Source organism: Anguilla anguilla, chromosome 9, assembly GCF_013347855.1.
Source record: "Anguilla anguilla isolate fAngAng1 chromosome 9, fAngAng1.pri, whole genome shotgun sequence".
Lineage (NCBI taxonomy): Eukaryota > Metazoa > Chordata > Actinopteri > Anguilliformes > Anguillidae > Anguilla > Anguilla anguilla.
In genome coordinates this window covers 39,187,257-39,203,956 of record NC_049209.1, presented here as the reverse complement: position 1 = coordinate 39,203,956, position 16,700 = coordinate 39,187,257, and the positions used below count along the sequence as shown (strand labels likewise).

The window sequence follows — 16,700 nt, the reverse complement described above, 5'->3', positions numbered from 1 at the left end:
ACCAGAGCAGTTAGGGGTTAGGGGTTAGGTGTCTTGCTCAAGGACACTTCGACACGCCCAGGGCGGGGTTTGAACCGGCAACCCTCCGACTGCCAGACAATCGGTCTTACGGTCTTACCTCCTGAGCTATGTCGCCCCGGAAGACTGCCCCCTGCTGGGCCACCAACACCACATCCAGCAGCAACTTGGTTTTCCCTGGTGGTCTCACATCCCAGTACTAACCAAGCCCACACTTGCTTCAGCCATTCTGCGGGAGCAGGGTGTATGGTGGTATGGCTGCTGGATGTGTACAAGCATACAGTACATTAACGAGCCAAACATATGTGTCGATAGGTTTGTAAGATATATTGAATACAGAGCCATACAGAGCTCCGATTTATCCGACCTCAGCACTGGTGATGTCACAGTAAGAAAAATGGCGGCACTCACAGTTTGTTGTAAGAATGGAAAATTGTATATTTGCGACTCAGGGTTTAGTTGAGTTAGGACCCAAGTGCAGAGTAATAACAGATGCCAAAAGGTAAATTCAAATAAAGACTTTACTTTCAAAACAAAACAGAGAACAAATAAAAGGCCATGAGGGGGAATTCCAGAAGAAAACTCAAAAAACAGAAAACACATAACGGAACTCAAAACACTCTAAACACACAGAGAACTTGGAACACTAGAAAACTCGGAAAACACCAGAAACTCGGACCGGACTCCGCTGGGGTCAAAATGAGGAAATAGCGGACCTCAGCATACGTCCACCTGGGCATGTCCGCACGAAGCTCAATTTTTGTGACCGCACATGCCTAGCGTTCACATACCAGTGTCACACAAATCATGGCTCGGTATGAAACTGTTTCACATCGACTTGCATTTCATGTGGCACCGGAAACACGCTGCGAGGCGGAATATACAAAACAGGCATGGAGTCAACGTTTGAAGAGAGACTGGCTGAAGGTATAGGCACCTCTACGATTCATCCCAACGGGATTATAAAGATTTACAGAAGAACAACAATTCATAGAGAGAAATAAGCACAACGCTGGGCAAGGACGAGGCCATTTGTAGATCCAAGTGGAAATCCCTCCGTGACAGATTTGCCAAAGCCAAGCGCAAAATGAAGGGGAAAAGTGGGGATGGTGCAAGTGGAGTTGGTGTTCCTCCAATATACAAGACACTGAGCTGGCTTGACAGCTTCGTCAAGCATCGTGAAACCGACACAAATATTCCAAATTCCAGCAGAAAAGGAAAACGACGCGAAAAGATTGTGGGAAATGTAGGCCTTGGGTATGCATTGGTACGACTGGACTATGAAAGGGCAAACGATTGTGGACTGTCCGTCCCTGGTTCGTCCGCACAGCGTATGCGCCCTGTACTTATAGACTGTTGTAAAAGCCTTAACAAGACACAGGTGAGCACAATGACTAATGGGTAACAAGACACAGGTCAGCAGAATGATTGAATAAATGAACACAATAAAACAATCAAGAAAGCAATCAGACCAATGAACACGAGAAGTGGTGACCAGAAAGGGCATAACGTGACATTACGTTTTTAATGGACATGTGGGTGTATGATTATGTGATGTGTTAGTATCATTTATATTTCGCTTTCATTATAGCAATATGTGAAATTCAAAAGTAGCAATATTTATCAGCCACTTTTTTCGATAGCCAGCTAAGAAGCAAGTAGTATTATAATTTAAATATGATATCACTGTCGGGTGTCTTATTTATTTCACTAGTACAGCCTAACGTTGTTTTGCGGTTTTGCTGTAATCACTCATTTAATACGCTCCATAACAAAAAAATTAAGCAGCGTTTCCAGTGGGAATCCATGTTTTTCAGAGTAAAACAGCATGAACACAGTGACGATAGAAGTTGGAAATTTCCCACTTGAAATATCCGAGTTCCGATTTATTGTGAACGCAGCATATAGTCCCGTAGCTGATCTGATTCAAAATCACAGAGCTAAAAATAGGCCCAATACTCAACAATATCACAGCACACCATTGGGTACCGATCAGGCTTGGGTCAGGATGCAGACATTGACTACCAATATCTGATTTCTCATGTAAATTCAATAAAGGGAATATTTACATAACCCCAACCTGTATATCTTTAATTCAGGTTTATAGTTTAGCATGCTGGACATCTTTGCTGGGTTTAACTGATACATATCTCCAAGAGGTAGAATGTACAGACAAATAACCTATTAGGGATCATTGTAGTAGTCTATAGCTCATCCTTGAACACTTAGACAACTCATTATTTACCTTGACAGAAAGATAGGATTCAAAACATAAAAGTACTTGGTCAATGACAGATATTAAGAACTTATTTTGAATACTTCCTCTATTTTTTTTCTTTTTCATATTTATTTTTTTCTATTTATTATCTGGGGGTTGTTGATTGGTTCTGTGCAGTAGGTGTATTTGTTCATTTCCACACAGGATATGTTTGCTTATTGGTTCTGTACAGGGGGTTCTTCCAAGCTTGTCAATAGTTGGGGGTTGCATTACAGCGTTGCTGTGAGACATCTCACTGAGTTCTCATACATATGGAAAGCAATTCTGCAATATCCCACAAGAGCTCAATTTTCAGATCAATAACTGCAGAACAACAGGGATGCAAATATACACTGGCCATGTGCGTCAGAGGCTGTAACTGTAGATAACAGATCACAGTTGTGTGATGTCTCAGTTTCTCAGTGAGCACCAGCCTCTGGGTCACTTCTAAATTTAGTATCAGTTCCAGTAATAGATATGGCATCGGAGTTGCATGTCTGTATGTGAAAGATAGTAATTGGATAAGAATTTACTGAGTTGACATTGGGATACTGGGACCTATTCAGATTTTCTTTTCTTTTTTTGTGTCTTCAGGTGTGCATCTAGTATATGCCATTGAAATAAAGCTGAGCTCACCAACTTGATTCAATTTTCTCTCCTTCGGTCTCACTCTTTCTCTCTCTCTCTCCTTTCTCCCCCCCCCCACTCTATTCCCTCCTCTCTCCTTCACAATCCCTCTCTCTGTCTCTCTCCCTCAGACAGCCCCAGTGATGTGGAGGATGAATCTTGCCATACTGCAGAGATGGGGATGCCAATTCTAGGGGAGTTCAGTCGGCTCGAAGTAATCATTGAGGAGTCCTTAGATTTCAAGGTTTGGCCAGAACACTGTATAATGAATATTTTATACACCGGGCTATGCTGAACTCTACTAAACCCTGCATGCAAAACATTTGTGTACACTAAGCTGCACTGAAACCTGCATGCGCTGAGCCCTGCTGAAAACTGCTTACTGAACACAGTATACATTAAGAATGTGCAGCGATAATGCTACCTGTACCTGTATCTATATCATTATCTATTATTGAAAATGGAAATGGGCACAGCGTAAACCCAGAAGTGTGTAAATTACAGAAAATTCCAGTGTTCTAGCTTAATGTGCTTGCATTGCAATTGTACTTTCAAAGCAACCGTTTTTACATAACCTAAATATTCTAAATTATCAGTCATCACAGTATATATATACAACTATTTTATAACAGTCTCTGAGCTCTAGCCGCACCAGACACTCCAGCTGCTGTGGGCGGAGGCAGCTGTGGCAAATCTCTACCTGCCTCAACTATTTAATCTTCTGCGTCCATTGGTAACAATCCTAGAATACAATATTAGGCTGTTGCTAGTTGGTCACTGTTGGCAGAGCAAGCAAGCAAATGTGCTACTACTAGCCTACTACTCACCTTTGCACTTGTCCAAGTTGTTCAGTTTGTTTGTGAATGGTTCAAGACCACCATTTATAGATCAAGAAAAGTATAAGTAAATATAAGTAAAAGTATATACGGCTTTGTCTAAAACGTTATGGAGGGCACTGTATCTGTAGCCTATATAATGCATTATATATATCCGGATTTGGCATACACTGAGCCTTACTGAACATTTTTGTACAATAAGCCTTACTGTACAAGATGTACACCAGACCCTACTGATAAACTACTACATGCACTGAGCTGTACTGAAAATGTAACACTCTGATCACAGGCAGCTGTAGAAACATTCATTTGGAACACAGTTTTTATTTCGCACATTACCCACACAACCAACCAGACTATTTACTATGCACGCATATTCACCCACACATGCATCACACACCCATACAGACAAATGCACACACTTTTACTTGTAACCATTACTGAGGGAGATTTATTGCTGTAGTGCCACTTTGGAATTGCACTGGGGAGTAGTGATGTCATCTGTGACCCTCTCAATTTTCAGATCCTGCAGGGAATGTCTCCCAATGGGATACTTGACCAGGTAAGCCCCACCTCCGCTGCATTCCACCTGTGACTGGATGAGGTATTGAACCCTCCCTGTCTGGACCGGCTTCACTGACCAAGTGCTTCATCCTTCGGAGCGAAGGGTCCTGTCCATTCATGTAGTTTTATCAGGGTGTGTGACATGAAGATAATTATTTTCAGATATTGAAATGCAATGCTTCTGTGTTGCACTGAATGCTGTATAATGTCTCTGTGCTGCACAGGAGGTACACAGTAATGCTCAGTGTGTTAAATTAACTCTTACAGTACATGTGTACATGTGGTCCCTATGAGATTCATATAAACTCTGTTAGTTAAATTAATACTGGACATTTTATTGTGTATGAACAGTAAAGGCTGATATAAGCAGGTAGGAGCAGATAGAAGCAGGTATGAACAGGTAAAACAGTTTCTGTCCCTGAGATGAAAGAGCAGCTGGTAGTGTGTTGATAGATAGATAGATAGGTACTTTATTAATCTCAAGGGAAATTCAGGTGTCCAATAGCTCACGTTACAAAGCATAGTGCAACAATGCACCAATGCATGTGTGTGCTTGTGTATTTGTGTATATATACAGTTGAGGCCAAAAGTTTACATACACCGAGGCTAAAGACATTCCAACTCAATTTTTCACAACTCCACACATTTCATATTACCATACATGTACTATATCAGATTTTCAGTGGGTCAAAAGTTTAATTACACTTTGTTAGTATTTGGTGGCATTGTCTTTTAATTGCTTAACTTGAAATGCTTGGGGTAGCCAGTCAGTCAGACAGGTTTGTGGGCCTCCTTACTCGGACACGCTTTTTCAGTTCAGTCCACAAATTTTATTGGGACAATTGGTGTCACACATTGAGGAACCACCCTTTCACCTACTTGACAGAGTACAAAAACCCTACGTGATGAACCAGAGATTTCAGGTTTTGATTAATCGGTCCATAAGACCTTCTTTCAGTCTTCAGTAGTGCACTGCCGGTGCTTCATGGCCCAGGCAAGCCTCTTTTTCTTATTTTGCCATATTAGCAATGGCTTTTGTACTTCCACTCAACCTGTCAAACCTGCAGCTCGAAGTCTTCTCTTTACAGTTGAAACTGAGACTTGCTTACTTCAACCACTGTTAAGCTGTGCTTGAAGCTGTTGTCCTGTAAGCCGCCTATCACACAAGCTGTTGACTCTTAGCTTGTCTTCTGATTCCGTTGTGGCTTTCAGTCTGCTGGGCCTCTTCCTGTCACAGTTTCCTCCAGTTTCCAAGTGCCTTTTGATGGTGTAGGAAACTGTACTCACTGACACGTTGGCTTTCTTTGCAATTTCTCTAAAGGAAAGACCTACACTTTTAAGGGTTATCATGGTCTGTCTTTCTTCCTTTGTTAATTGCCTTTTTATTGCCATTATGATAGCAATATACTACTTTCAGTGCAATATTGTCCAAATAATGCTTCAGAGAGTGTAGTAACACAGACTGTTCCAACTGATTTTATACAGACAGAGGGTTTGTAAGTAATCAACAAAAGTTGGGACACCTGTAGGAATTGTTTGCATAAACTTTCAAGGCTTAATTCACTTCCATTGCTGCAGAAAAGCTGTGAGTTGTTAACCCATTACTTGTTCCCTGAATAAGGCCTTTTTTATAACTCTGAGATTTACATTATTCTTCAGTTTTTGGTAACCTAAACTTTTTTTTTAACCTTTTGCAGTTTACCGCTTACCTTTGTTACCATTTCAGGCCATTCTCTGGACTTGAACTGCTTAAATTGCAATAAAACTGGAAAAACGAGAGTGTTCTAAAACGGTAGTGTACACCAGTTCTGTCAGGAGGAATGGGCAAAAAGTCTGGCAACTTATTGTGAGAAGCTTGTTGAAGGCTACCCCAAGTGTTAGATTCAAGTTAAGCAATCTAAAGGCAATGCCACCAAATACTAACAAGGTGTATATAAACTTTTGACCCACTGAAAATCTGATATAGTACATAAAAGCTTAAATAAATCTGTCTCTTAGCTATTATTTTGAAATTTACGTCTGATGGAAATAAAGTAGATACCCTAATTGAATTAACACAGGAAATGTATGGTGACATGAAATGTGTGGAGTTCTGAAAAAATGAGTTTGAATATCTTTAACCTTGGTGTATGTAAACTTTTGGCCTAAACTGTATGTTTGGGGAATAACTTTCATACTATGGGCTACGGAAAAATAATGTCCCCAAAAACTGGTGACTTTCTTTTCATGTTACGCAACAACAGTTCTCAGTCCTGTCTACCAACTGTGTGTATGATGGGGTGCCAATACAAACCAATAGAATAAGCTACTATGAGCTAATAGTGTTCCCTGTCACTGGCAGAGCACAGTAGACAAGCTGATAAAGAAGACCAACCTGGCACAAGTGATTGGGACTTACTCCTGGAGAGAGCAGTTTATCGAAGCGGTGACCGTCAGTGCAGGTTAGCTGGCTGTGTGTGTGCGTGCGTGCTTGTTTGCATGTGTGTGTGTGTGAGAGAGAAAGAGAGAGAGAGAGAGTGTGTGTATGTGTGTGTTTCCCAGAGCCTCTTTAATGCTCTTCAATGGTAAATTCCCTCATAAAATGATATATAGTCATTTCAAAGTCATGAAGTAAGGCAATGTAATGTATTCAGCTTCCTAATGGGGCTCTAAGAGACTATTTGATAAATATGCACCAGGCACATGGACAGTGCATTATTTATATACAATGAGCTCCATAATGTTTGGGACAAAGCCACCATATTTCTTCTTGATTTGGCTCTGTAATATTAGATTTGTAATGAAACAATTCACATGTGGTAAAACTGCAGATTTTCAGCTTTTAAAGAGTATTTTAATACATTTTCACCATGTAGAAATAACAGCACTTTTTACAGCACCCTCCTACCATTTCCCCCGTCTTCCCATTTCAGGGCACCATAATGTTTGGGACAGATGGCTTCACAGGAGATTCTGATTTGTCAGGTGTGTTCAATTGCTTATTTACTGCAAAGAGAGCTTTGGAGTCTGTTATTGCTGTTTGTCAGCATAAGGATCAGAGTTGTGCTAATTAAAGTCGAGGGAGCCATTATGAGGCTATGTATATAAATTGCTGTTATTTATAAAGCTGAGAATGCACCTTAACCAATATGAATTGTTTGATTAAAAATTAAAAATAATGGAGTACAGAGCCAAATCAAGAAAAGAAGTAACGCATTTGTCCCAAACATTATGGAGCTCACTGTATGCGTTTCGTTTTTTTTTTTGCATGTTATACAGAATCCCCCATGCTAACAGCCTGCTAAAATATCCTGTGTTATTCATTGAGGAAAGTTTCTGATCCCATAAAATATCAGACGGTTGGATTATCATGGGAGAGCAGAGAGAGCTAAAGGTTTCAAAAAAACTAGTCTGTCTTTCCAAACAAATTTTTTGAATGGTTACCTGTTTTCAGAAATAGAACGGAATGAATACTAAATACATCCAGAATAAAAATTATTGTTGTGCCTGGTCAACTAACTGGTCAGCTAGTTAGCCAGCCAGTGACAAATTTCATCATTCAAAATAATTAACTTACTTCTTTCTGCTTTAGGCTGACTGTTTGTGATGAGTAACATATTCCAAAGCACCAAAATGTTGAGAGCATTTTACAGGACCTTTTTTTACAGGAAACAAAACCAAACTGAATGTAAAGTGTCACGAGATGGGTAGGGGGGACCCAAACGCAGAGGGAAAAAAAACACAAACTCAAAAAGGGAAAATTAACAAAGACTTTACTTACAGGACAGGCAAACAAGCAGGGAACAGAAAAGGCCATGATGGGCAAAAACACAAACTCAAAAAATATCTAATAAAACAGAAACAACAGGAACTCAAAAACACAGGCAGGGCAGAACACAGGCAGGCAGACTACAAGGGCAAACAAACACAAGCAGGTCAAAAACGCAGGTAGGTACATACGGTCTGAAACACACGTCGGAAACAAACACAAGGAACCAGCACCCGAGTCAAGGGAACAAAGAACTTAAATAGAGAGGGGGTAACAAGACACAGGTGAACTCAAAGAACAATCAAACCAGAAAAGGAGGGGATAACAAGACACAGGTGGGAACAATGATAGAATAACGAGACAAACAATAATACAATTAACAGGGGGGAGCAGGACACAAAACAGAAGTGTTGCATCTGGCGGCCCAACAAGGGAAACACAGACAGGAAAACACAGAACCATGACAGTAAGGAGAGCAGCATTCATACATACATGAAGTCATTGTAATACATTATCCCACCATAACCTAGCAGAGCCAACATTTTTGCCCAGTTCCTGTGCAATTGCAGGATCGTTTGATTTGTCACAACATTCTGTGTATTGAATAAGCCACTTATTTTGCTGCTGTAATGCCCATTAGGTGAATATTCATGCGTCTGAATTGGGCATGTGTGCCTTTCAATAGATTGGCAACCAGGGTGTATTTCAGCTTCTCACCTAATGCATGCTGGGATAGGTAATCCCCCCCCCCACACCCTGACCAGGAACAGGCAGGTTGGATGGATAATGGATGGATGGATGAATTGGGCATGTCCAAATAGACTACAGTGCACCATGCCAAGAAAACCGTACTTCTTCTACAGACAAACTGTAAAGGCTAAACTAGATGACCAGGTGAGGGCAAGTTTCTTTGGTCCTGATATCAAGCCCTGTTTAATATCTATCTCCGGTGGACAGAAGAGCCCAGCTAAATACCAAAAGCGGAAAATATGTCAACAGCACATTAAGTGATAACTAACGAGAATTATCGTCTGTATTTAAGTCAAAGTCACACAGATGGTGATAGGCAGGGATGCAGACGATTTGATTCGCATGTAGTTGGTGGCAGATGAGTCAAGACAGGATTGGAGAAGAACAGTGTGAGCGCTGTAAAACCGAATAGGCAATGTCGCTCTGAAGGAAGAAAGTGAGAGAACGGGAGCACGCAAGAGAAAGAGAGGGAATGTTATTATGCAAGCCTGCAGAATGGTCCACAATCAAGTAGCCTGGATGAGCTGAAAATGTAAATGTAAATTAAAAACGCAAAATCAAGACAGGGTATTATACTGACCCTTAAGGAAATTCCCACAAAATGTCGGGCTCGTCATTAATGGGGGCAGATGCTGGTCATGTCCGGGGGTCTTCGACTGAATAGTGGGACCGGAGCCAAGTGGTACCTATCGTGTTGGATTCCATTGGGATAAAGGAGGTCCATGAAGTCTGAACAACATCAGAACAGATACTCATTTCAGAACAGAGTTTTTTCATTTGAGTTAGGAAAATTATTAGATTCATATGTCCAAACCTGCGCTCATTGTTTGCAGAGCTGCACAGAATTAGTTTTGTGCAGTTGACTAAGGCCCTAAACTCACTGGGAACATGCTGGACAGCGCAGTCAAGGAAATCTCGATAAGCATTAGCCTAATCGTGGATGTTTGTGAAAGTCTGAATCGCCGCCAGATATTTTTCATTTCCGGCTCAAATCCTCCGAATCCTGGAGGGATAGTGTCTAGCCAGTTATCACTTTCTATAACTTTAATGTTGCTGATCCGACTTCGATTGCACTTGATTTTCTGAGCATTTAAGAGAAGTAGTGCTTCAGATTATTTACCAGACTTGCAATTAACAGGCTGGCGATGAATGCTGACAATTTTGGCATTAATACTTAAAACCGTTCCAAGTGTCCTGTTAGCAGCCGCAATTTCAGCTTTCATGTGGGTTAACATGAATAAAATACCCTATATAATCATTCATAAGCCAATTTATTAGTTGATGGATATAGGCCTAATATCATCTATTCATTTTATTTGGTGCATTGACAATATGTTAATCATTTTAAAAAGAGCAATTTTTTACTATCAAAAATAAGTGCCGGAGTGGTGCTTCGGTGCGCTCTTTTGCACAACACCCCTGTTCACAGCCAAATTATTTCTGCTGAAAAATTCTTTCTGGGTTCTCCATAGTAGACAAAGATAAACCATCACAGAGATGGTTGCTTTTTAAAACTTCTAGTCACTTCAAAAAACATGTTCAAAAAGCAGCCGGCTAACTATTATTGGTGGTTAATAATATAAAGTTATAGTGATTGATAACTAGCAAGTTAACCTACTGATGTTCAAGTCCTCAGTTACAAATGTTTCCATTTAGCACATTCATTAGTCAGTATCTCTTGATGTTTTTAAGCACTTGAGGTATGGAAGATAACCAAAACAGAACCTGTAAAATTAGTTTTTTTTTAAACTTTCATTGGATTGTCATTAGTGGGGAAATTGCTATTTTAAAAAAAGTGTTGCCACAAAAATGCCTATATATAACAATACCAATTTGAATAAATTCTTGAGAATAAGACGTGCGGCATGAGAGAGAATGTCTTGGTCACTGTCTCACAGTCTTCAGAGGCTTCATAGTACTGGGCTAAAAAACCTAGTATAATTTTAAGCACTGAGAAATGTTTAATTAAAATGTATTCTTTTACATTGGCCAGACAGCCAAGCTATGCAGCTGCCATAGCTTGCCATAACCAAAGGACACCCATGAGTTCAATAAAACCATTAACCCCAAGCATTTAAAAAGGCAATTTCCACCTGGTTTGCACTACTCTTAAAAAAAGCCTTACAACTTTGTGGCAATGCACAGCAGAGAGATTATGGCATTATTTGAAGGGCATATGTACCATCAAGACTATGTATAAAAATTTAGGAAATATGTGAAGAATTATTAATTGTGTATTTTACTATAATATACATAAAAATGCAACTCTCCTGTTTATTTCACAAAATTTACACCAGCGCACGACAAAAATCATACACAGTTTACTACTGCAGTAAAGTGAGCGTTGGGTGGTTAGATGGGCCAGCCATGTTTTTAGTGGACGCTTGTTGGATTGAGTTGAAAAAGCTTTTGGATTACAGAAACATTTACATTGACAAAAGAGCCATAATGATGCAAGTACTGGTATCCCGAAAGTGAATGCAATGTAAGTACATTACATACGGACACTAAACCATTTTTCAGAATGATTTATTCCATCTGAAGTGTTGTTCTGAAACCTGATAGGGTATATGATTTTTTTCATGCAAAAATAAACAAGAGCAATTAATCGTAGAAAGTATTAAAAATATGTTTTACGATGTGGGTTTCTGCATAAATAGTGATTGGGGAATGGGGAGGCTCATTTTATTTTACTGTTATTTATTGGCCTGAGCACTGATAAGGGAGTAAGTTGTGTTGTTGGCCAGAAAGTAGTCTGCTGCAGGTGCTGAGCTTGAATTTGTGGTGTGTTTGTAGTCCATTTTGTAATAAATCTTTGCTTTACTAGGGAGCAGGGGGCAAAGGGTAACTTGTGCGGGAGTGGAATAGAGACTCAAAGCAGACTTGAACATGGTGACTTGGAAATGGACTCGAGTACTGGGGACTTGGGTCTTGAACACTGAAGACTTTGGATTGACTCCCACTCCAGATTTGATTTCTTGACTCCACACTCATTCATACTAAATACTTACTCGTATTAAAAAAATTGTTTTAATAAAAATTAAATATTCTACAATTTTAAAGTTAAAAGTCAGGCCTAGTCAATATATCAATGTTTATTTCCATTACAATATCTAGCTCATGTAATTTCTTATATATTTGCTGGAGAACTGTATACTGTATATTGTCATTAACATTCATTTCTAAACTCATTTTTGTGCATTTGTGAAGACCATGAAATTCGGAATTGGAATTGGCATGCACCTTTGCCTATTTACGCATGAAATGGCTATTCATTTAATGAAAAGTACAGGGTACGGCTTTTTTATGTATCTTGGCACAGACTTATAGAATGTGTTACTTGTTTGCTGGCTTGGTTTCTGAATTATGGAAAATAGTGGAAAATAGAAGAGTGTGCCTATACATAACTTTGGCAGCCTATACATAAAGCTGGCTTAGTTAAGCTAATTTTGGATCAGTTCACTTTAGATCAGTGTGCATCAAAAAATAAGTTAGCAGGTTAGTCACAGAAGCTACCATGTTTCTTTCTATTCAAGCTACACCAAAGTGCACTTAATCTACAGTTGAGGTCAAAAGTTTACATACACCTAGGCTAAAGACATTCAAACTCAATTTTTCACAACTCCACACATTTCATGTTACCATACATTTCCTGTGTTAAGTCAATTAGGTTATCTACTTTATTTCCATGAGACGTAATTTTAAAATAATAGCTAAGAGACAGATTTATTTCAGCTTTTATGTACTATATCAGATTTTCAGTGGGTCAAAAGTTTACATACACTTTGTTAGTATTTAGTGGCATTGCCTTTTAATTGCTTAATTTGAATTAAGCGCTTGGGATAGCCTTCCACAAGCTTCTTACAATACTTTTTCTGAATTTTTGCCCATTCCTCCCGACAGAACTGGTGTAACTCAGCCAGGTTTGTGGGCTTCCTTGCTCAGACACGCTTTTTCAGTTCAGTCCACAAATTTTCTATGGGATTCAGGTCAGGGCTTTGTGATAGCCACTCAATACTTTCACTTTGTTGTCTTTAAGCCATTTTCTTACAACTTTGGATGTATGCTTATGACCATTGTCCTGCTGGAAGACTCCGTTGCAAAGTTTTAACTTTCTAGCTGATGTCTTGAGGTGTTGCTTCAGTATTTCTAGATAATCCTCCTTCCTCATGATGCGATCTATTTTCTGAAGTGCGCCAATCCCTTTTGCAGAAAAACACCCCCACAACATGATGCTGCCACCCCCATGCTTCACAGTTGGGATGGTGTTCTTCGGATGAAAAGTCTCACTCTTTTTCCTCCATACATAGCACTGATCATTATGGCCAAAAAGTTAAATTTTTGTTTCATCTGACGAGAGAACATTCTTCCACAAGGCTAGGTCTTCGTCCTGGTGATCACCTGCAAACTTCATTCTGGCTATTTTATGACGGTCTTGGAATAGGGGCTTCTTCCTTGCATGAAAGCCTTACAGGCCATGGCGATGTAGAATTCTCTTCTTGGTGGATGTAGATACTTTGGTACCTGATGCCTCCAACTCCTTCACCAGTTCCTTTGTTGTTGTCATGGGGTTCAGTTGAACGTTTCAGACCAAAGTGTGTTCAGCCCTGGGAGTTAATTTGTGCCTCCTTCCTGAATGATGCAATGTCTGTGTGGTCCCAAGATTTTTATATTTGCATACAATTGTTTGTACAGATGCTTGCGGTACCTTCAGTTGTTTGGAAATTGCTCCTAAGGAGGAACTGGACTTGTGGTGGTCCACAATCTTTTTTTCTGAAGTCTTGGCTGAGTTGCTTGGATTTTCCCATGGCATCAAGCAAAAAGGGAATTAAAGCTGAAATAAATCTGTCTCTAATCAATTGTTTTAAAATGACCTCTGATGCAAACAAAGTAGATGCCATAATTGACTTGTGAAAAGAAATGTATGGTAACATGAAATGTGCAGAGTTGTGAAAAACTGAGTTTGAATATCTTTAGCCTAGGTGTATGTAAACCTTTGGCCTCAACTGTAGCTTGCACATGGATCTCTTAGCACTACATTTCTAACTAGCTGGCAATTAACTTGTTGGTAGCTAATGCCGAGAACAGGATGAACTGGGCTTGGATATTGGCTGGCAGCAATGTCTATTAAGTCAGAATCAGCTGGTAAAACTACATTCACAATGTGAGAGCCTGCAGGTCAGGTGATGTGCTAACAATGCTAGCATTTGGTTCTCATACTAATCATCCCACAAGAAATCCTTCAAACAAGCGAAGTTCAATCTAACTTATGTTTCCGACATGCTAAATGCAGCTGTTATTTCCTTAAATCCAAAACCAAATAAAATTTAAAAAAAAAACACTTCTATGATATCGCTACGATAGAAAAAAATTAGAGAGATCCAAATTATAAATGCATAACATTATCTCTGTAAGTAAATTTTTATAAAAAGGCGCTTTTTTTTGGGTTAGATATGGTTGGTGGAAATTACATTTTATTACACCACTGTTAGCACATTTTGTTTGTGTGCATGCTTGCATATGTGTGATTTTGTGCTTTCTCTGTGTATCTATTCCATCTCTCCTAGGGGATGGTGACATGGAAGACCCAGAGGAAGAAGAGGTGCAGGTTCCATCCTGCTTTGACTATGTCATGTACTTCCTAACAGTTTTCTGGAAGATTTTGTTTGCCTGCGTGCCACCCACTGGATACTGGAATGGCTGGGCATGTTTTATGGTGTCCATCATTGTGATTGGCTTCCTCACAGCAGTGATTGGGGACTTGGCCTCACATTTTGGCTGCACTGTGGGTCTGCGTGACTCTGTGACTGCAGTGGTCTTTGTGGCCTTGGGCACCTCTGTTCCTGGTGAGCCAGAAGCTTAGTTCTGCTGATTGAGGCTGCTTACGAATTAATTATATTCTAATTTCTTTATTGCTTACTGTTTACAAACTTCATTCCAAATGCTTCAAAAATAATTGTTTTGTCATGATAAACCTGGTTTGAGCAATTTCTATACAGATATCTTAAACATGCACATGACCACTTTTGCTGTTAAAGTAATAATCTCGAAGATTTTCATTAAAACAAATGTCTGTGAAGTCACTATCTATCGCCGAATTAGGTAACACAATGGTGATTAATAATTTATGATTAAAGAACTGGGTGTCTGTGGCGACATTCCCGGGAAAAAATCACAAGCGGCGCATAGTGACGTGTTTTCCATCACCCATCAGTGATTGGTCTGCCAGAGAGGGTAGGCGGAGCTAAGGCAACAGGCTCGCTCTTCAACTCACTTGTGTGTGAGCGGCATACTGTTTTTTCCGGTGTCTGCCAGCGTTACGATAACAGAGAAGGGGGGGGGGGGGGGTATGGAACGCTAAAAAGTTTTTGTGTAACAAGAGAGGTCATATTAGTTGTTGATGTACATTTCGTATTACATTTGATGTAACGTTACTAAATTACATAGCTATTTGCAAGGCTAACGCTACCTACCGGACCATGTCAAGAAAGGCAACATTAGTTTAGACAACGTTGCGCACAGTATCCATCTCTCATATCAGGTAACGTTGCATTAGCTAGCTAGCTAATGTAAATAACACAATCTAATGTCAGCTAACAATTATAAAAAAACGTTAGCTAATGCTATCGACCGGCACCGACCTCGCAAACCGTCTCTCGAATGTAATATGCTACCTTGTTGCAACGTTGCAGTGTAGCTAACTAAAGGCCAGTTCAGATCAATGATTCGCAACGAGACTGGATGCAACTTGCAAAATTCCAATACGTCTGATTGTAAACGTTCTAAAACTGTATTGGCGATTTGACAAGATGAGTCTTTTGAGACCCCAGGCAACGGCTTCAGACGCTCTGCAACTAACCAGTTCACACCACTGCAATTTTCTCTGCAACATTCTAAAACCTTTTTGTCTTGTTGCGAATCATTGATCCGAACTGGCCTTAACGTTACCGTTATTTACATTGCCATCAAGTTTAATGATCGGAATAAAGCCGAGGTATAGGTGGAGCAGAGCCGGGTCTGATTTCTGTGTAAAAATGTCAAGCCGGAGAAAACTAAATAAAAGAATACGGCAGTATGGATTAGCGTTGTTATTATTTTATTACGCTTCCTCATATGTTCTTTCAGCCCGGATGCCCTTTTTTGATTAAATCTCCTTTGTTTTTGTTTTATTATTCTTGTTCTGATTGCTAATTTAACACCCAGCTCCGCTTTATTCTCGAACAGTTTGCTAGCAAAACCAGAAACACCAGTGGTAACATTTTGCAAGGCAGTTGTTTCAAAAATATCACACAACAATCATTCACGAGAAAGACTGTTTAGTGTGCACGAGATACATAATTGTACGAGCCGCAGCGAATACCGCAAATTCTTCTCTGCAGTGTAAAGATGTTCATACCGGGCAAAAGGTGGATAAAGAACGTCTGTGGAAATTGATCATCACTAATTCTAACCCAGCTCGGCAGTGTAAAGGCAGCTTAAGTTAACCTAATGTTAGACAATGAATGAGTGTGTACATGACGTTACTTTTATAACAACCATTTTTTATTCAGTAAATAGTAATGACTGACGTCACACAGGCGACACTGGTTGGATCTCTGGGAAGTGAGGTCCAAAAACACACCTGCAATTACTGCTTTTCGCCATTGGTACCGCCAAAGAGAACGAAACAGAAATCTTCGAGATTGTAACTTTAAAGGGATATTTCAATTTGTGTATAACACAAGTAATTTTGTGAATCTTACCCGAATGTATTTGTGTCGCGTGAATACTACATCAGATGTCCCCAATGACCGTTAATGGCAGCACCCAGTTTTTCGGTTCCCAATTCACTCCCATTATTTTCACAGTCTCATTACTTAATCATTTTAAAACACAAAACATCTACAGAATATAATTGGTC

At 39.7% G+C, this 16,700-nt stretch overlaps 1 protein-coding gene across 2 annotated transcripts in view; it reads left to right on the top strand.

Annotated features, from left to right (window-relative positions):
- slc8a2a (solute carrier family 8 member 2a) overlaps positions 1-16,700 on the top strand; it is a 91,694-nt gene that overhangs the window by 73,482 nt on the left and 1,512 nt on the right. For both annotated transcript variants that reach the window (XM_035433074.1, XM_035433073.1), the window contains 4 exons: positions 3,034-3,146; positions 4,262-4,300; positions 6,644-6,743; positions 14,368-14,646. In XM_035433074.1, coding sequence (XP_035288965.1) covers positions 3,034-3,146; positions 4,262-4,300; positions 6,644-6,743; positions 14,368-14,646 — 531 coding nt within the window. The remainder of the gene's footprint in view (positions 1-3,033; positions 3,147-4,261; positions 4,301-6,643; positions 6,744-14,367; positions 14,647-16,700) is intronic.